This window comes from Telmatherina bonti, assembly GCF_933228915.1.
Source record: "Telmatherina bonti genome assembly, chromosome: 14".
Taxonomy (NCBI): Eukaryota; Metazoa; Chordata; class Actinopteri; order Atheriniformes; family Telmatherinidae; genus Telmatherina; species Telmatherina bonti.
In genome coordinates this window covers 16,033,569-16,055,806 of record NC_136612.1, presented here as the reverse complement: position 1 = coordinate 16,055,806, position 22,238 = coordinate 16,033,569, and the positions used below count along the sequence as shown (strand labels likewise).

General features: G+C 38.9%; 1 protein-coding gene across 2 annotated transcripts; it reads right to left on the bottom strand.

The window, feature by feature from the left end:
* Positions 1 to 95: 95 nt before the first annotated feature.
* LOC306766030 (zinc finger CCCH domain-containing protein 7B-like) lies at positions 96 to 22,194 on the bottom strand. Of its 2 annotated transcripts, XM_079253605.1 has the most exons (22): positions 22,009 to 22,194; positions 21,724 to 21,791; positions 21,568 to 21,604; positions 20,127 to 20,324; positions 17,456 to 17,614; positions 17,213 to 17,293; positions 16,647 to 16,701; positions 16,407 to 16,570; positions 15,724 to 16,315; positions 13,811 to 13,872; positions 13,624 to 13,717; positions 13,270 to 13,431; positions 9,547 to 9,761; positions 9,305 to 9,405; positions 9,035 to 9,216; positions 7,081 to 7,166; positions 6,305 to 6,471; positions 5,630 to 5,735; positions 1,803 to 1,911; positions 1,409 to 1,545; positions 1,137 to 1,306; positions 96 to 770 (listed from the first exon to the last, which is right to left on the bottom strand). In XM_079253605.1, exons 2-22 carry the CDS (start codon positions 21,780 to 21,782, stop codon positions 590 to 592), a joined length of 3,117 nt encoding a protein of 1,038 aa, XP_079109731.1. In that variant the 5' UTR covers positions 21,783 to 21,791; positions 22,009 to 22,194; the 3' UTR covers positions 96 to 589. The 2 variants fall into 2 exon arrangements, with proteins under 2 accessions (XP_079109731.1, XP_079109732.1); XM_079253606.1 differs by lacking the exon at positions 20,127 to 20,324.
* Positions 22,195 to 22,238: the final 44 nt, after the last annotated feature.

Here is a 22,238-nt window from a genome sequence, read left to right as displayed (position 1 = left end):
AGTTTCTTTTAATTACATTGATAAAAACTTTATAGATATAACGATTTATATGATTACTATCATGTTTGGGAACTTGACTAATTTACATCACACATAACCAAGAGCAACTTAACACCTTGAACTCCAACATGATATGCAAATCTATACGCATTTGCTTGGGTACAAATTGGACTATGATAAAAGAATATTTATAGCATTTTAATACACATTTAGGTGTTTTAACATTTTACACATCTTTGGTAAACTGTGGACTGAAGGCACTGATCAATGCTAAAACAAAAACATAAGTGAACTGGCAAAGAGCAAAACAAAAGAATAAAAATAAAGCATACAAACGGCACCAGGTAGATTTAATTTAGACCCTTAAACAGACATTAAGCAAAACGTATAATTTATTCACCCGGCAGCAAATACTTAAAATGTTAAAAGATTCACTAATTTGAAGTTATTGTTGTGGCACTTTTTGGAAAGGTGAATATGTGTTTCACAACTCAAGTGCTTCCTTTCTCTAAACTGAGTGTTGCAATATAATTTTGGTTTGAAACTTCAAGACAATATAAAAGCTAGTTTGGCAGTGGCAAAGTTCTTCTCAGTCCTGCAGTAGAAAGTTGTACTTCCCAAAGTCAAACTCATTAGGCATGACAAGCATGTCCTCCCTAGCTTTGGCCAGTTTCTGTCGCAGGAAATCCCGTCTCTCGGTCCACTCTTGCAGCTCCTCTGGGCTGTGGGCGAAATCGCAGCTCACACCATCAGGACAACCACCATCAAACCTGCAGGTCAGGAAACATATAGCCTTCTTGTTAATGGGATTTTTGTCTAATACTCTCAAAGCATTTCTTCTAGCAAATTTTTCTACTTCCTATAAAAGTAATGAGAGATTCTAAGTGTATCTTTAAACCACTGCAACCTCCACAACATGCAAAAACAATGTTGAAATCATGCAGCATATCAATGTTGAACTTTAGAAATGACCAATTCGGAGCTGCTGCTCAGCTAAAGTCCAACTTTCATTGCCAGGTTCTTCATCTGCTCCCATTATTTGGATGTATGACACTGCAATACAAGAATTCCTAAGATCTGAACTCATCATTTGGGGATTTTCTGGAACCACAAAGGGATCGGAGAGAAGAGCTTACTTGGGGCAGAGTTCAAAGCGGGTTCCTGGAAAGCGATAGCTCCAAGTCAGAGCCTCATCTTCTCCCTCACAGCTGAACACTCTGTCCTTGTGTTTCTCAGAGGATATGTGCTGCTGCCATTGTCGCTCACTGTTACTGTGTTTGCTGCACAAACGGCAGTGGAAACCATCCTGAAATAAAGAGGGGATTTGTTTTTTTTTTTAAATAATCTGTCTTACATATGCAAATACAGAGAAAAAGTTTTTGTCTTTGGCTTCAACTTTAAAACCCACCATTGGTTCAGCGTAGTCAGTTGGCATAATGATGCATTTCTCCTCGGAGTTGGGCTGAGAGAACGTGGCTCCCTCTGCTGGGCGGTTGTTGGCAGCTAATGCCAGCCACATGTCATAAACCTGCTGCATGTCTGGCACTACAAGCACAAATACAATGCAGTGAAGTTATGGATTTAAAAGCTATACCCATGAACCAAAAAAAAAGTTTAATTTCCCTTTAATTTCCATCGTCACTGGCATCACAATGTCCCAAACATATTATAACATCAAACACACACACACACACTATACACTAACAGGCCCCACAAGCAATGGGTTAGTTATGGTAAGCTGCTTTGTACATTTCCTTTTTATCTCACACTGATTGTGTAGCAGAGTAATTTTAATAACTCACAGTTATTATTCTTCATGTACATCCACATTTCCCTTTCCTCCTGACTGTGTGCAAAGGTGCACTTCCCAGTGTAGTTACATTTCCTCTTCTCCAAGATCTGGGCACACATCTGACAAAAGAAAACATAAAGCTATTAAAAACAGAACACAACGCTTAGTACAGACTGTAGATGGATAAAACCTTCCCGTTTCATTTAAAGTGTCACCTTTGGCTGGACATAATGAATTTGCAAGGACACTACCGTGTAAAAGAAACTTTCTGGCCCGTTTGGGGCAATAAAGATTCTGGACATGTTGCTCTGGCTTACAAGCATATCAGAGGGAGATGTGGAGAAATAGTTTTACAGTTGAAGAAAAGGCAATAGTTCAATTGGTACATTCAGAGTAGAAAAGCAGTTCTTTGGGAAAATTAACTGAGCACAAAAAGTAAGTAAATTAACGCCTAAATTTATTTTTTTGTAACAATACTTCTTGACTATAAATTTAATATTGTTTAAAAAAAAAAAAAAAAAAAAAAACATTTCCCTTATAATGGGGGCACATTAACAGTTTATTCTGCTATTGACTCTTGTTTCTGGTATCCCAGGTGTTGATAACAAGGTGTCTGATCAGCTGAACGCTGTAGCACTGTGCTGCTAGTGTCTGCTCCAAGTATATTACTGACTGGACAGGATAGGCCACTGTCATCAAACAACCTCAAGATGGTGTTGTGCAAAACCAAGATACAGCATTATTTGGAGCAAGTTCAGCTACCATCTCCTAATGATTTTGGTGTCAGCAAAATAAGCACTGGAACCTGGATATCCGGAAGTAAGTTATGTCCAGTGAGAAGTCCCAGTTCAGCTTACAGCAGTTAGATTGTGAGAGGAAATTTAGGAGAACACACAGATAACGCTAGGCTGGTTGTTGCACTGATAGGAGGGAATGAAAGAAGCTCAGAGGCTTGGAAGGGCAGGATCACTTAAGCAAGACGAACACGACAAGCTTAAAATGAACTCGAAAATGCAGAGGCAGCCTGTGAAGCCAGAACAGGGGTTTTTAGGTAAGGCAAGGCTGGGAAACTTTATTTATAAAGCACATATAAAAACAGAAAACTGTTGGCCAGTGTGCTGCACAAAAATACACAAAGACACACAATGTCTTACGTAAAGAGAAACATAAATAGAAGTTAAGAATAGGGATGCATCGATACCAATACCAATACCAGTATCAGTATTGGCTCAGTACCAAGAGTGTCTACTCATACTTGGTTTTAATAAAAGTGCACCGATACCCCAACCGATACCACACTAGTCAAGCTAGCACAGATGTGTTTGATGACATGCTTTGGACAAGTTTTAAAAGAAATAAATGCTCTGAATGGAACATTTTTTGTCACACTAAAACCGAGATCTTTGTTTCAGAACTACACATGTATAGTTGTATTTAGGTAAAACGTGCCAAATCAAAATAAAACTTGTTGAAATTGTTAGATCTGTAATGTTATTATATTTGTATTGGTGAGTTAACTTCACAAAGGATGGGTAATTTAATACAACCTAATGAAATCTTACACAGTTATAACAGCAATAATAACCATCGTCACAATAATGTTCACACAAACAGATTTGGTATCGCAGATATTCAAATTTCAGATATCGGTATCGGATGGGAACTCCCAAAAAGTGGATCGGTGCATCCCTAGTTAAGAACACAGAAAATAAAACAAAGCAAACTATTGCACATCAGAAAAGGCTAAAGAATAAAAAAATGCATCTTAAGAAAACTTTCAAAAATGTCCAGGTTAGAAGGAGCCCTGATGTGATGGGGGAGGGAGTTACCCTTTAAGAGTTGTGCAGCAGCATTATGAACCAGCTACAGACATGGTAATAGAGATAGACCCAGTCCAACAAGGTATGTTACACAAATCCAAGCAAGACTAAATAAAAGCATGTGTAATCATTTCAAAATGCTGCCTGGAGAGAGACAAGACCTGACAGTAAGTCTGATATGGATGCCCAATTTAAAAGCCAGATTAGTAAAGGCCAGTTTAAAATGTATTGTCAGGGGTCCCTAATCAACAGAGGTGGGTTTAGAGGGGCCTCTTGGTCCAAGCACTACCACTTCTGTTTTTCTCATTAAAGTTTAAAGTGTTCAGAGTCAAACAAGCTTTAATATCCTCCAAACAATCCAAGGGAAATCTAATCCAGAAGGGATCCTTCCTCTTTAAAAGGAAAGTAAATCCGGCAGCCATCAGCTGAAGGATGGGACCCAGAGGCAAATATATACAATGAAAAAAGCAGTGGTGCTAGAACTGAGTCTTGTGGGATCCCACATGACAGATGAGCATACAGTGATTCTGGGTCTGAAATATTAACACACAAGGACATATCCACCAGATTAGACTTAAACCAGTTAGGTGTAGCGTAACAAATGTCCATGTCCAAGTTGAGAAGCTGTGTATTAAAATGTTGTAATCCACTGTGTCAAAGATAGCAGTTGGGTCAAGTGGCGGCAAAACCACAGTAACCACAATCACATGCCAAGATTTCATGTATGAACTTTAACAATACTGATTCAGTGCTATGGAGGGTCTTAAAACCTGATTGAAAAATCTCCAGTGCGGCATTTTTATCCCAAAACAGTTGCAAATGACAAAATTCAATCTTCTTTAAAATGCATGAAAGAAGAAGTTCAGAAATTAAACAGATTAGTCAAGACCATTATTTTTAAAACAAAGGTTGCACTATTGCATGTAAGTTTAATAAGAACCAAACTAAAACACAGACTGCGATTAATAATGGCAAGAACACACTGTGCTGTACTTGGACAAATTTCTTAAAGAATTGTGAAGAAACAAGATCATGGAGGGGAGCTCAAGCGTCTAAGAAACACACCACGTCCTCTAAGGAGAGTCAAAGGCTCAAGCTGATTGAAACCGGCAGGAGAAGAGGACAACCACTTCATTTACCGCTACGGCGGTTACGCCTCCGCCATGAGAGTAGCATAAGAACACAGCACAGCTGAGTCTGAATTCTTGCCAGAAGCAGGGACAAGGTTTGAAGTCTACCAGCATCAAACAGACCAAGGTTATGATCAGCCACAAACAGCACAAGTCTAGCAGAGACAGACAAGCAGACAAACACACAGGCGCCATTTGTAGAAACCAGAGAGTTGAAGACTTGTTACATATGTGTGTAGCAAAGGTAAATGAATGTCCAGATCGTTTGAAAGTGAAGTTGTAGTAAATTTTGGAATGACAAGGTGTGATTTGGCACCTGCATTCTATAAAGAACCAGAATATCAGACCTTCATGGCATATTTCATGTTCATGCAGATATAACACCAAAAAAAAAAAAAAAAAAAAAAGACCCTTATCATAACCCTATATTATGTCATTTTCATCAAATAATAAATAAAATAATACATTTAGGTTCATTTGTTTAATTGTGTTCTAATCTACTCTTAACTAATTATGTTTTTAATCAAGAAATGTGAAATCCTCCCAAATTCCTGCTTGCAGCTGCAGGGACTAATGAATATGGACACTACAAGTTAAAACACAGGAACTGTTACAATACAAGTGTACCATGGTGTGTCTTTTTTTGAATAACAAACAGCATTATATTTATGAGAGTGGTTGCATATAAAGCTATAGGGATTATAAAAATGTGTAAATAAATATAACTACAAAACAGTGGCAGTGTTGCACAAAACAACCAAAAGGGAGACGAAACATGAGAAAACTTAGGGAAAACGCTTGTTTCACGCTGGAGGTCTATTAAATGAGCGCCTCTGTGAAACAACTTGTTGCATCTGTGTGTGTAAGATCAGAGGAGGCAGACCTACATCATACTGCACAGGGAAATTCTTGGCATGTGGCAGTGGTCGGACCTGGACCCATTTACTTCTTTCTGAGGACATGACCAGCAGTACTCGTCTGTCTTTAGTCCACCTGAAGATGAAAAGACAAAAATATGATGAACTAGTTTGACTCTGCAGCAAACACCAACTCCCCTACCATCCATCCATCCATCCATCCATCCATCTGCTTAACCAAGGTCAGGTTGTGGAGGCAACAAGTTCAGGAGGGAGACCCAGGCATCCTTTTTCTGAATGACACTCTCCTGCTCCTCTTGGGGAATCCCAAGTTTAATTCCTCCAATAAGTTCTGAGTCTGCACCGGAGTGTCCTCCCAGTAGGACATGCCCAGAACCCCTCCAAGAGGAGGTGACCAGGAGGCTTCCTTATAAGATGCCTGAATTACCTCAGCAGACTCCTTTCGATAAGCTCATCTCAGTTGCTTTTATCCAATTTTATTCTTTCAGTCTCACCAAATCTAGACTTGAGACTCATTCACAGCCCGAAAGCAGCTCCCCCTCCACTATTACAGGCTTTATATAATATGAGCTTTAATTCCTGAAATCACTCCAACAACTAGAAATTAAACAACGTTGAAACAAATGATTGAAATTATTCCCCTGACTTACACAAGACTTTAGTGCAAATATGGTGTTTACTCACATGTGTCTGGCTTTGGCAGAGCAGTACTTAAGTGCTTTGTCTGGTTCGCTAATCAAGCCGTCCCGCCAACACTGAGCACAGGCAAACTTCATCTTCATATTAAGACTCTTCCCAGAACTCGCACCACCTCCTCCTTTGGATTTGCTTCCACCCCCTCCTGGGAATACCTGCATTAAGTCAAATGATAAATATCAAATATATAGAGGAAACTCGCAAATGTATTTTAGGCTTTACGCTACTTGCAAATGACATAATGTTGTAATTAAAATCAGAATATAGTGTGTAAGAGAAGCTGGAAAGTTGACTAAGTCAAGACTTTAACAGCAGTAAGGTGGTGCAATTGCTTTGATGACAAGTATGTAAATAGCATAGGCAAGAAGCAGGACAGTCATCTTAGTCCTAATGGACATGCTGGTGTATGAGATAGACCAGTGTTTTACAACCACTGTGCCGTGGCAGATCATCAGGGGTGCCATGAGAAATGATCCAATTTCACCTAACTGGCCTAAAAAGCAGCTCTGTGTTCACAGGCCAAGGTTTCTCATTGTGTAAAGGGAAATATAAAATTACTGTTTCTTGTGTTTATCTGATTCTATTCAAGACACTTTGACAAGATGACTTTATATTATTAATATGGACTTCAAAAAACGGTTTTAGTTTGTGGTGTGCCTTGAGATTTTTTTTTCAGTGAAATAAGTGTGTCTTGCCTCAAAACAGTTTAAAACATTGAGATAGGCTCTGCTGTCTCTTTACACACTGGAAAAAATATTTCTTACCCTGTTTACTCTGTCTTTGTTCGAATTATGCGCATGCTTGTCATGATACTGCATAGATACTTTCACAATCTCATCAGGGCTGATACCTGTTTATAAACACACACACAAAGAAAGTTAATGAAAAAAAATATACTGAAGTCCCGATAAAATCAAATTGAATGTTTTTATACATGTTTTCCACTTCACGTCTTTTTTGTCATTATGCATTCTGGTATTTAAAGGTTTCCTGAAAAAGAATGTAAAAGACAGAATATGAGCATATCGGCTCTCAGGGGCACAAACAGCTTCTGGACAGAATGAATGAGTCATTACAGAGCAGCGAACTGTGATGGCTCACACACAGTGAGCAGATGAGTCAGTGTATTGTATTTTTCGGGCCAAAAGATGCGCTAGATTATTTGGCGCAGCCTCAATTAGTCTATTTCTGTGCTTAAGTCAAACATAAGGCGCACCGTATTTTTGGGCTCATGCTAAAACAAAGTAACAAAAGCAAAACTGAGTTTGGTTGAACTTTATTCAACTGTGGTTTGTATTTAAAAATAACTATTTTTGATTAATCTGTTGTCAAAAATCCATCAAAGTCCTCATCTTCTGTATCTGAATTGAACAGCTGGACAGTTTTGCCATCAAGCATATCGAGTTCTCTCTCGTCATTGTCGGAGTCAGTCTCGTTGCTGGGCGGCTGTTCAGCAATGATACGGGCTTTTGCAAAAGCTCGGACAACAATCGATGGAGATACCTTCGCCCAGGCAACCCTAATCCATTCACATATGGTGGCGTAACTCGCTGCCACCTAGTCTTTGTAAATATGCGTTCGACATCTCTCATCAATCGCTACCATGACGCTCACAACTTCACTTTGAATGCCCTGTTCACACTAAAGTCCAGCGGTAGGAGTTCTTTAGTTAATCCTCCCAGTATGATGGCAAGCTCCATCTTCATTTGCTTCACTTGATTTTTTTACAGTAGATTTTGAACCTTAGAGCACACTGAAGGTCCACAAGTTTAAAGGCGCACAGTCAACTTTTGAGAAATTAGTCTTTTATACGGAACACATTAAGCTTAAGATTTAACTTCTTTTAGCTGATCAATAAAAACTGAAGGCAGCTCAATGAGCTATTAAACTATTTTAACATGAACACAAAATAATTTGATGTATGTTAGGCCATTTACACATGCAGTGATTACACAGAGCAGGGGAGGTGGTAGATCATTTTTTTATGTCGGGCCAGGCAGGGGCACGGAGTGAGATGAAAGGTGTAAATGAGAACTTTTCTAAAAAAAAAAATAAAAAAAAACAGTGTAGAATTTATAAAATAATAAACTGATTATTACAAGTAAATTAAGTTAATTTACTCATCAAAATTTTCCCATCAGGTCACAGTTAGTTTGCTCCAAGCAAATCAATCACCATTTCCAAGGCCATGTGGTGTTTTTCCATGTTTTTAACTGTCAATAACTGGCTAAATGCCAGATTATTTTTACAATACTGGAAAATTACAGTTCATCTATGACACATTAAAGATGATATATGTTTCTGTTAGGAGCGGGAAAATCGAATCGAAAAATTTAATATCTGGACTTTTGCTTCACAATTTTAAAATAGATTTTTTTGTTCAAAAAAATGTTTTCACCAGATAAATAAATGTAATCCATTATAAATTTTTGGTCTTTTTTTTTTTTTTTTTTTTTAAATTGATTTTTTTACTTGACTTCTTGGGCATTATAGCAGGTCTAGCTATTGTGTTGTTTTTTCGGAACTGAAATCAAGAAAACTGACAAGCAGATACAATTTTGTACATTCTTTTTTTTTTTTTAATCTACAAAAATAAGCAATCTCAAAAAAATGTGAGAATCGCAATTAAAATCGAATCGGCACACACAAAAAAAATCAGAATCGAATCGGGACAAAAGCATGTTGTCACAGCCCTAGTATGTGTAATAAATACTACACCTGTGTGACGCTGAACCCTCCAGGTCTTAAGCTCTATAACAGAGTGGGCATACTGGCAGTCGTCCTCTCTTTGGCAGCCATATCGGATGGCTTGGCGGCACAAATCCAAATGGCACAGGACGCTGAGAGGACGAACTTTGCTGTACTTCACGTTGAAGGTCCTCACTACAAATGCCAGGCACCTGATGGGCACAGAGGGAGGAAACAGAGTGAGACTGATACAGAAGAGTATAGATGGCGATTAAGAGTCATAATGAACAAAAAACTCACTTATTAGCATCAAAGTTGTGATGAGCATCCAAGTTAGAGCAGATGGCATGATTGTCACTGGAGCGCTTACTGATGATTCTAGGTTTACTGTCATAACACTCCTACAGAGATGGCAACAGGACAAGTTGTTAGTAGTTTTTGCTATTAACTCTTATTTATACTTTTCAGTCGCAGAATGTCTAGTTTAACAGCTTCAAATAAATGTGATTATGCTGACAAAACGATATTACACATGCACGAACCTGACAAAGGAAGATAAACATGCCCTTGTTTTCCTCTAGAAGCCGTATGATGCTGTTAACAGGGTCCATTTTGACAAGCGTGGTCTCAAACAGCAGGTTCCTGTCTAGAGTTCCCTTCCTCTCTTCTGTCCAAACATCTATCTCCAGCTGGTTGTAGGCAAAAGTGCAATTCTCTCCATACTTACAAATGCCCAAATCCCCAGACTTCAGCAGCTCTAGATATGTGAGAAAACACACACACCAACTGTTTTAAAGCAACAATAATCTAAATATGAGAGATAAAGATCCAGAGAGTTGATGGCTTACATGATTTCATTTTCATGGTGACATTCTGTTGGTGGATTAAATGCTGAGTATGAGTGGATAAAAAAAACCAAAAAACAAAACAAAACACCTACATAGAGAATATTTGAAGGTGCCTCTCCTGGATCCCTGAGACCCTGTGGGTTCTCCCAATGTGCCGCCCCGGTGCAGATTGCTCCTCTAATGGGGTTTCCACTACTAGTCCTTCTGAACTTACTTCTTTCATTTAGATATATTTAAAGGGAGGTTGGGGGGGGTTAGAAGTGTCTTTTACATGATGTGTATGTCTGCGTGTTTTCTTTCTGTCTTATTTTTAACTAAAGCACTTTGAGTCACATGTCTTATGTTGACAAGAGCTTTATGAATAAAGTTTGATTGATTAATATACAAGTTGTACCCTTAAAGGTGGTTTTTATTAAGAATATGTGTTATAATATGATTATGGTAGGATTATATTGACTAATAAAATGCATAATAAAACATTACTGTTTTATATTAAATGTTATTGATTACCAAAAAGTTTGCCAATAAGTTGTGCCGTGGTATAGTGTCATAACGTCAGGAAAGTACTATTTGTGTTTTGTATTGGTTTAAGCTGGCAGATGACAGTGTGTGTAACAAGCACAATTATGTACAGTACAGGGGAGATTTTATTCAGTTTTATTAAACAATAGTTTTTCCAACTCTGGTTGGGTTTGGCGGATTTCTTTTCTTTTTTTTTTTTTTTTTAATTTCTTTTTTTTTTATTTAAATGTCATCAGCTTTTAAAAACATCTGGTTGCATGGCACAGAAGAGGCCTGCGGCAAGACCTGAACCAGTTTCTTAACCACTCACATGGTACAGCCAGGCAGGCTCCAGAGACTAAAGAAAATAAAAAATTTATACAAGCTCAGACATGAGCATCATTGAAATTTTCCTGGATTATTTAAACACAGTATGTCACATCATTACTTGACAACCAACCACTTACAGTCACACTCACTAATGGGGGAATTAATAAATGCCATTTATCCTAACATACATGTTCTTGGACTGTGGGGGGGAGTATCCAGACAGTACCCCCACTTGCTCAGGGAGAACATATGTGCATCTCCACTCATTTAGGTCCCTGATGAGGTTCAGATGCAACACTATTGTTCAGCCCACATTAAAATGCACTGAGACCATTGTTTTTTTTCAAGTGAACTTGGAATATTTAAATTTTCTGCTTATTATTTTACTTCCTTTCCACACTCATAAAAAATAAAAAAAAAATAAAAAAATCATTAAAGACAAAAAATTTAGATATATTTACCAGCAGATATTTATGGGGCAGATTATACAAGATTTAATCTTCTATTTGTGCCTATTTGTTCATGTATAACAATATAACAACGTAAAGTTAAACTGAACATGAAATGAAATGAACAAATAAGTAAAAAAATAAATGTTAAAAAAAAGGTGTATGCATAAGATATATGATCATTATGAGCAGTTAATAACTTAAAATTCATCAACATTTCATGTCCAGGGGCCTCATTTACGAAACTGTCACACGCACAAAACCGGGCGTACGCCGATTATAGTCAATTTTTGGGATTTATCAAAACACGACTTGGCGGTAAAATGTCCCTACCTCCACGCCAATTCTGACCCTGGCGTACGCACAAAATCTGGAGAAACGGGAAACGGCGACACCAAAGGCAGAAAATAAAACCAAAGAAATTGTGTGAAATTTGATACATTTGTTCAAAATCAAATATAAACCTTTATGCAGAATGCCGTACATTAACAGCACTTGCAAAAAAACAAAAAACAAAACAAAAAACCCCCTGCAAATTTGATATTGTTCCTCCACCACGTAAAACATCAACCACTAAAATCTGTTCTGAAACGAAGCAGTTCAACGTGTTATAAAAACTATTTTACACAGTTAAGTCATACAGAAGCAGCCATAATAACAAAAGTCTAAATGAATAATTGCATTAAAATGACGTGGTTGCCCATCATTAGGCTGATCAGGGTGTTTCCCCGACCTGCAGATACAAAACTTGAAGTGATGGTTGGATATAAAATGCATCCAAATGCATAAAGGCGCACAGTGGCTTATCTGTCCCTGCGGATGAACATGGCGCATGGAGACTCTGGAGTCGAGCCGGCGTCCTTCCAAAGGAAAGTGACTGACAAGTCGCGGCTGATCACTCCTTTGTCCAACCCAGAGCGCAGAACAGAACTATGTTCTTCACAACCAGACACGCCGTGGTGTAGCGGCCATCGAGCAGATGGAGGCAGGTGGAGGTGCCTCCATGCCCAGGAGGAAACCTGTTGTACTGCTGCAGATGTGTGCAGATAGCGGAGACGCTACATAACATGGTACTAAATGGCGTCAGCGCTTCACCTGCGTTCACCTGAACAATCATCCAATCTGAATGATTGTGTTGTCAATCATCCTCTCACGTTGGAACCAAACGCTGCTGCTTTACGTCTAGAAGCGATGCAACACATCAGAGGTGGAGAATTCTGATTTATTCACAAGTTTATCTTTAGTCTCGTTTCTGTCAGGGTGGTTTTTATTTATCTCCATCTTCTGCACCTCCTCCTTGATGGCAGTTATTGGTTCCTCTGCGAGGACACCGCAGCTAAGGCACAAGATGGGATCACTGGCCTCCCCCTCTCTGACCACATCTGCAGCGCTGCAACCCAGCAGGGACGCACAGGAACACCAGTATGTTCCCAGTAAATAAACTGCAGTCAGAGGCGTCTCATTTATGTACGTTCATTTTATAATATGAAACAAAGGAATGAACCACTTTCAGCATCATCTGGATCATTTTGTTCCAGCGTATCTCTGGACTCGTTCATTTTCCCCGCCATCTTCTAATCTGTGGAAATGTGCATCGCCCCCCCCCCTCCTCCTCCTCCTCCTGTGGACCAAGATGCACTTTCTCCCTACATTTTATTGTCTGATCACTCTATTTTTACTTTCAGGATGAGGCCAATCGCTGATGAGACAAGCTGACAGCATCTGTCCCCTGCTGACATTCCTCTGTCTTTCTGGTGGTGCTGATGTCCCTTCCATCTCCACCAGATAAAATATTTTGACATTTTACAACCTCATCAATTAGAATTTCTTCCTCATTTTCCAAAAAATTCCTCTTTTTGGCTTTTTTCCCTGCTGAACCGTCATGGAAATGAGCTCGATTAATATTTATCAGGGGTGTTCACCTGACCTTTTATGGCCATCACGTGGGCATGACAAGATGTACGCAACATTTAGTGTTGATCCTGATTTATGAAGCGAAACAGGCGTGGGACGTGTGTGCGCACTGCTTTGTAAATCGGGAAGTTTTTTTGTGCCGCATTTCCTGTTTTCCGTACATACGCCACCTGTAGTCAGCGTTGCTATGCCCAGTTTGATAAATGAGGCCCCAGGTCCGTACCTCTACAGAGTACAAATGGTCCCGAGAAGGATGTCTTGGCAGGAAGTGGTCTCACTCTTGTCCACGGTGTCGGACAATCCACCTTCCATCTACATAACAGAATGTCTCCCTTACAGTTGTGGGCCAGGTCTGGATTGTGAACAAAGGTGTATATCCCTACACCTAAGAACAGAATATTCCAAATATGAACTGATTTTTTTTTTAGTAGAAATTGAAAACATATAAAGTAGGGAAAATGCATTATAAGACATGTTAAAAGCAGGCGTTACACCTCCTGGACAGTAAATCCCTCACCAGCTGATTGGGCACAGATAACTATTATGACTCCTGAAGAGGATGACACTTGTTACGTACCCTCTCGAGGAAAACATGTGGAGCAGGCCTGCAGGAACTCATGAGTGGACGCTAAAGGGTTGGAAACTGCAGCACGGCCACGACTACTCCTCTCCTACAAGTCCACAGCAAGAAAAGGGTTTGCATTAAAGTGGAGATATTACAGAACGAGACAGAAGGCAACACAGGCTATGTAAAGCAATCTTACTTTGTAGGGATTTTTTAGAGGTCGCATTAATGGACCAAAGGCAGTGTGGGAATCTGAGAAACCTGAGGAGCAAGGACAAAATACAAACAAACTGCAATGAGATCAGAGGGCAAAGATCTACAAACATGACAATAAACTTTTACGTTATAGTCACATAAAAACATATTCCTTAAAATCATCAAAACCAATCTCCTGAAAAACTTTTTAAACGATGTCAATAGTCAGAAAGTCCATCTGTAGCATAACTAAGCAGCAACAGTGGTGTTAGAGGAGACAGAGGTAAAATGCAGAGGTGCTCTTTTAGGATTTATGATTTTGGTATGATTTGATGCAATATGGCATTTCCCAAGCAACAATCCTTCTTCTTGTTTGTACCTCACACTCTCACATTGTTGCAACACACCAATGTTTAGGATTTCAGATTTATATAGCACGTGAATACATCTCACACACTGGCAAAACCTTTCTGAACAGTGTTTACGTTCTATTTATTATGTGCAAGACAACTTAATTTATTTCAAGATCAAAGTGGAAATGTAGAGAATAAACTGTTGCCTGATGAGTCAAGTTCAGAAAGACGACAACTCATCAGCTACTACTGTGTGTACATCCACAAGATGTGAAAGAAGGCTTAAAAACTGAACAAAGCCATCAAAAGACAAGACTAAAACCTTCAGAACAGTCAATACTGACAATGCCATGAAGCTTTAGTTGACATAATGCACATGTCAGTCAGTTAGGAACTTTGCGGGAGTAAAACCTGCATCCCACCTGAGCTCCACACTTTCCAGTAGAGAAAGCAGGTTCATGTTTTACTGCATCTTGTGATGAAAAACACCCTCCCTGTATAACAAGTGGGTGTAACCAGGTGCAGGAGATTGCATCTGTCCTTTCCTGTTGTATCAGCATTTAAAAATCTACACAACAGCCATTTTGCACGTGTACCATGGGCGAGTCAACAAAGAAACGAAAGAAATTACTGAAGGAAGAGAACAGAACGGGTAACAGATCAAAGGTAAGAAATGAATCAGTCAGATTTTTACTGTGTACAAAGAGCTCAGAGAAGAGACAGGATGCACGGAGGAAGCTGAATAACATTCGTTTGGAGGTTGTAATGTGAAAATCTGCCACACAAAATACTGCGTTTAAGTACTAAGGCTGCAACGACATGCTTTTGTCCCGATTTGATTTCGATTTTTTTGGGTGCCGATTCAATTGAAATTGCAATTCTCACGATTCTTCGATATTGCTGATTTTTGTAGACTAAAAATGTACAAAACTTTTTTTTTTATTATCATTTTTCTTCATTTTAATCTTGAAAAAACAACGCAGTAGCCCAACCATCATTCTGCTGCTATAACGCCTAAGAAGACAAATAAAAAAAATCAATAAAAACTATAAAAATGATTTTTTTTTTGTAATGGATTATTTTTATTTGAAAAATAAACATTTTTTACAAAGAAAAAAAATCTATTTTAAAATTATGAAGCAAAAGATCTCAATTTTAATTCCCATCCCCATTAAGTACAACCACTGACTATCAAATTGTGTTGAAATGCTAAAAGAGGATGTTAATTGTTTTATTGTGAAAGGGCAGTTATGTAGTTGTGATAACTTCAAAGATTTGTTAGTTGTGTCATAATTGCTTTGAATCAGCTGTTTAAAAACAGCTCAAACAAAAGAAATATTTTACAGAGTTGATACACTTTCAAAGACTTTTTATTTTTCTTCTGTATTCTGGAAAGGGTATGTCTACCCATGTCATTTTGTTAAGAAAACCTTTATTCTGTTTAATTGTTTTGTTTTTCTTATTTTTTAAGAACCACAACTGTACCAGGTCATTATATCTGTGCTGTTAGGAGTTCTTAAAATGCTTACTGTAAATGATTAACGGTGAAACGAATTATAGTTACCATTTGAGCTGAAATCAGAGAGCGAGTCCAGGCGCGCTCCCCCAACTGAAACTGATGGCAAAGCAGCCCCAACACCTTCCACTGTGGGGAACGAGTCCAAGGCATCAAGACAGTCGAGCTTCTCTGTGGCTTTAGTGCTAATTTTAGGGACATCCCCGCTCTGAGCACTTGGATTAGTGACAACCCCCTGGATGTTTACTTCATCTAGCAGTTCATCGAGAGACTTTTCTCCTAAATCCAGCTCCGTTTTAGACTCATTACCCTCCTCAGCAACAACGGTGCTCGGCATCACGTCCAAAATGTCATCAAGTGCGTCGAGGGAATCAAGAGCGTCTAGTGCATCCAGCGCTGAGGAGGTCGGAACTGAGTTGGAAGCCTCTGCATCTCCAATTCCAGAGGTGGACAGGTCATCGAGGATATCCAGTGTTGTAGCTGATGTGGCATATACGCCACTGGAAAAGGAGTCCAGGGAGTTGAGCTGATTGATTGCAGAGTTGAAGAAGGCAGGGGGAAGCTGGGGCGTTGGGGCAGGTAGGACAGGGGGAGCGGTGTGATTGTACGTGGATTCTCTGCTGGGGACTGAAAACGCTGCCTGGATATGGGAGAAAATAAGGTCATCTTCACCTATTATCAGACACCAAAGTCAGTTTGCTGCTTTCCAGAGCAAATACAACATATTTCACCTCAGATGACCCTTGCTCAGTTGGAAAGGAGTCAAGCAGGCTGTCTAAGTCGTCCCCCATCAGCTCGGAGTCATCGACAGTGTCAGGTAGCACCGAGCTGGCAGGTGGGCCACTGATGGGAGGTGTGGAGGCAAAGTGGGACTTAAGGGCGCTTGGGACGTTGGCTGTGGAGGAACAAGGCGAAATCTTATTTGCTATGGATTTTGACTTAATCAATTTGAGACAAAACAAATAGCTCACCTGGCTCAGCAGAACTGACAGGATTTGAACCATTTCCTAAGTTATCGCGACTGTCCTGAAATGAGCAAGAAAACACATTAAACTAAATGAAATTATGGATGGATCCAGGTGTTATAACATTCTGGAAAAACAGAACATTTGTTAAAGTCAAAGTTAATAGTTTTTGGCACATTTTGTCACAGGTAACTTTGTTCTTTTTTGTCATTTCCCGAGGAAAGAAACGATATCACGCTGGGTTTAAGCGACAACAACAGCAGATGAGGACAAATGTGCCCTCAGGCGCTGGGTGAGGTGATGGAGAATTTTTAAACCATAGCAGATCCTGGTCCAGTCTCTACAATAGGAGTCATATCTCTGACTCAAATTTCGATGCATGTATTTAACTACTTTTTGATGAAACGAAAGTTTTCCAGGGTAAAAAAAAAAAAAAAAAAAGCCATGGGGAGTTACTCAAATCTAAAACTTTAATATTTAACCATCCTTCTGACAAAGAGTTACCTGAAGCCTGAGAAAATCCTTGAACATTATTCACCTCTCTCATAAAACAATAAAATCATTTTACTCACCGTTGCGCTGACATATGGTTTCCGAATTTTCATTCCCAGGTGGACCGCCAGCTCCTTCGTGAGCTCGTTCGCCTGTTTGTCCTGTGAAGAGCTGATGAATTAATCCACTGTGAAATTCAACACACACCGTGATACGCTTGTTACAATTCTGAAACTGATTCTCAAAGGCTTGAATTCATCATTTAAATTAGGTCATTTATCTACTTTGCATAATCTATGCTGATATTTCTGGCCTTTGTTCACCTGTGGAGCAGAGAGTAGACAGCTGGTGATGCAGTGGTAAGCTTCTTTGTATTTCTCAAGCTCCTTCAGACACAGTGCCTTCCTGTACAGAGCCCTGCGACTTTCCTTACACACTTCCAGTGCACTGTCGCAGTCCTCGACGCCTTTCTCATAGTTCTCCTGACGAAAACAGGAAAAGAATAATAAATTACAAAGAACCGATCTCCCTTCTTTTCTAAAGGCGGTCCATGATGATAATGATGTGATGGATGATATACCTTAGACACTCTTGGCCCTAAAGGGCTTAACGAGGACTTTGATCTTAGACCACTTTTGGGAGATTTGTGTCATTTCAGTCTATTTTTCTGTGTTTTTTGTGTCAGTTCTGTGAGCATTTTCAGGTATTACTTTTGTGTTAATTTCATGAATGTTTTGGATCTTTATTTATACTTTGTATTTTCATCCACTTCTCATTAAGCCTTCTATATATCCTCATGTGTATTATATATTTTTTATTACAAATGTTTCTTACTTATGTGCTGTAGATTTTTTCATTTTCCATTATTTCTTATTTTTCCCACCATATTTTGCAGACTGATGTACTCTCTTTCTTTCTACCTAGACTTGTATGTCATCATGACAGTTTTTACCTGATGTTTTTTGTCATACAGTATAGATTTAAATGATATAAGTTGTATTAAGAAAGTGTTTTTCTTTGTCTACCTCTATTTGTATATGTAGTTGTGCATAGTTTGTTACGTTTTAGATTTTTTTCATGTACACATGTACATACACATGTTGGTGATTGCCTTTATCTGATTGGCTGGGTGATCAGAGATTATTTAAGCAGGTGCATCAGCTGGTGTTTTTCAGTCTGATGAAGGGCTGTGGACCGAAACGTCACTCACTTGTTCTTTTTATTAATAAAACATCGAGATCTAACTCTAGTGTACTTTTCTCTTTTTGTCGAACCCTGATTAATAGACTTCTACCATGTGATAAAGTTAGGAAGGTAACGCCGGGATGAGGCATCTAGCCGGCGGTCCAAACCCAGAGGGACCTCCTCTCGGATCCAGAAGTCAACACATGTAAAAGTAATTAGTTTTCCTCTGCTTTAAGCAGAAAATAGTCTGCAATGTGGGACAGCTCTGAGATATGATACAGATTAATTTCTTATTGTTTTAAACAGAGGTCAATAGGTATTCACACACTATAATATCATGAAAGGAAGTCAGTACGATCTTGTTACTAAGTCAAAGGTGTCAAACTGCAGTCCTCGAGGACCAGTATCCTGCAGGTTTTTGTTGTCTCCATGCTCCAACACGCCTGATTAAAATTCATAAATAGGTTGACAAGAAGCTGCTGGATCCACATGACTTGAATCAGGTGTGTTGGTAGAAGGAAACAACAAAAACCTGCTGGATACCCGCACTCGAGGACTGGAGTTTGACACCGTTTGACACAAGTATTTAAACAACTCTATCAAGACTTCATGCACAGTAATCTGTCATTATTCAAACCAACAGGGGTCTAATATCACTTTCAGACCTAACTGGGAGGTGGTATGGGTTGCCCGGCCCTTAATGCAGTTCAGGGAGTTACAATCACTGTAAATGGTTTTAATAATTCACTCAGAATGAAGCAGAAGTGATTGCAGTGGCCTGTGGAATGTTGTTCCACTCATTGTGTGAAAGTTTATATTTGATTTTGCACAATTTCACACTATTTCTTTGGTTTTATTTTCCTGCAGTTGGTATTGCCATTTCCTGTTTCTCCAGATTTTGTGAGTACGGCGGGGTCAGAGCAGGCATGGAAGTAGGGACAATTTATAAATGCCAAAAGCTGACTAAAACTGGCATATGCTGGGTTTTGTGCACTGGACAGATAAATGAGGCCCCAGGTCACCAGTCGGTCACAGACAGACAAACAATCACTCACACCAACTCTTACAGAGAATCCAGAAACACCAATAAACCAAAGATGTTTTTTGGACTAGGGGGGGGGGGGGGGGGGGATCTGGAGTACCCAAAGAGAACTCCCATGCATGGGGAGAACGTGCAAACTCCATAAAGAAAGGTCTCAGCCATGGCTCAAACCAGAAACCTTCTCACTGTGAGGGAACTGTACAAACCATCACAACTCCACGCAGCGCCTACCACCAAATCACGATAATAAATCTTATTTCCAGAATTCATGTTGTCACGGAGACCCTGTCTTCTTTAGCTGAAGTACCCATTATAAGTTGTAATGTTACTTAGTGGTATTCAGCCTCCAGTATAACAGAAACACTGCAATGCTGTACAAACACCATAGCGTGCTCTTCAGTATCTATGCTTAAAGCTCCTATTTAGTCTAAACCAGACTTGAAGAGACTCAAATAATAAATGTAATAAATGTCTGAAATATTTCTCCAGCATTATCTATGCTGCCTGGCCTTTCAAATAACTAAAGTTGTATTTAACTAAACGCCTGCATGCTGAGTCATTACAATTGGCAGGAGTCACAGGTTAGTCCACTTTCACCTACAGCTGACTGACAAAAATTAGCTTTGGGTGTAGAAACATGTTTGAAAAAAGCTCCAGTCAAAACTGATTTCATAATCATTACAAATGTGTCTGAACTTGAAACAATAAACAGAAAACCTGGCGAACAACACACACAGACAAACAAAAGGTAAAAAAAACTATCTCACCATACTGTGGTGGGCAGTAGCTCGGTTAACATACAGGCTTTCCATCAGAGCTTTAGGTATTTGGATGTCTTCTCCTTCAGCATACCCCGACACATTCAAACCCTCACTGAACTCCCTGATGGCTTGCACCCACTCTCTGTCTCGGAAGAAGGCATTGCCTTCCTCAAGCAGGTTGCACACTAACTGGGTCAGATAGTCCTGGAGGGACGATAATAAAGAAGGGAAAGGCACTATTATTCTCTTATGAAGTCAAAACACACTCAATTTCTTCCTATCTTTCTTTCTGTAACAGGTTGGCTGCCTGTTCCCACACATCTCAAGATGTGACTCAAGATCTGAAAACTGAAGCCAATAAGTCACCCAAACAAGACTTTGCACATCAAATGACTGGACCTGTTGATTGTCTGCCTTTACCTTGTTTTGTTGCAAATTTCACATGGCTTTTAAAGCACTTTTGTACAATTTTGTTGTTTTCTAACAAGACGGATAATCTTTCGCCTTTGTAACCAGGAGGACAATGCTTCCTTAATTTCAAAGACAAACCCATGTTTTGAATACTTAGAAAACAGGGCAGTTTTCTGTTTGAATAAGAAGCAACTTCTGAGACCAAACTATGCAGGATGCCCCTCTCCTCCATCATGAAACTGTCAACTTTGTAAGTTATAAACTGTTCTGTTAGGTTTGTCTGTAACAGATTTTTCAGCGATTTTTTTTTTAACATTCTGCTTTAAAGATAATTAAAACAAATGTTTCACATAAAACTATTATCTTTACAGATGTAAAAACTATTTCACACCTTTCTCTTTAAAGGTGGAGTATGTAAGATTTTCAATATTTTCAAAAAAATTTAACTAAAAGAAATAACTACAATCATAAATAGATAGGTTTTTTTTTTTTTTTAAACATGTAGGTTCCAGTCTGTCCATATTTGATGTGGTATTAAATTACAAGTTTAATTAATGACAAAGACCCTTCTTAAATGTTTGCCTACCAGTAAAAAAAAAAAAAGTGCTTTTTGTCATTTGTCATTAATTAAACTTGTAATTTAATAATGCATCAAATATGGACAGACTGGAACCTACATGTTCAAAAAAACTATCTAATTATGATTGTAGTTATTTGATTAATTTATTTTTTAAATATTGAAAAATCTTACATGCTCCACCTTTGATGATATTCCACTTTTTGTCTGTAGCAGATCAAGCATGTTATGGGTTTAGAATCAATGGGATATCTAGAAACCAATTTAACAGATTTAAATTTAAAAAAAAAAAAAAGGGGGGGGGGGGGGGTAAATAAGCATTAAAAACAGATTACATGTCATAATATATTAAATAAATATCTAACTGAAATTTATTATCAAACTACTGCAGATCAAAAACACATATGACAAATAAAGCAGCTAAGACATTAAAAAAAAAAAAGTGACAACATTAAGTACCTGGTAGCCTTCTGGATCTGGATAAGCCAGGGGAGACCTACAAGACATAGATATTTGTTTATGATGACTGACAGTCAGGCGGGGAAAAGATATCATCAACTCAGGATCAACATTTCTGCCAACGAGCTCAAAAGTAGAAAAATAAATATTTCTCACTGTATAAATGCCAGAGCCTTGCTTATCTCCTCTCTGCGTTTCTGTCGGGCAGGGTCCATGGCTGTCGGCTGGTGGAGGAAAACACATGCAGACCACGGCGGGATTAGTTGGTATGATGAGAGTTGCTAAGAAAGACTGTCTTCTTCAAAAGGAAAATGGCAAAAAGCACCTAAATTTTTCATAAACCTTTAGCAAACAATTCACTGTTTGTACAAACGTCCCAGACGCATTTTGACATGAATATCATGGTGAAGACTGGGCCAACATCAGGGAAGACACACCTACCTGAAGTACTGAGGAAGCTCATTAGAGCCAAAAAAAAAAAAAAAAGTTTAAAGACAATTCATAATGATACAAAAAATACTAACAGACTACCGTTTGGCAGCTCAGAAGTCGTGCTAACTCGAATAGAAGATAGAAAGGAAGAAGCCCATAGAAGCAAAGTGTTTGGTCGGTGCAGCTCTTCACGGTCCCACGTTAAGTTTCGATTCCCTGCCACTCGAGCAGCAAATCTT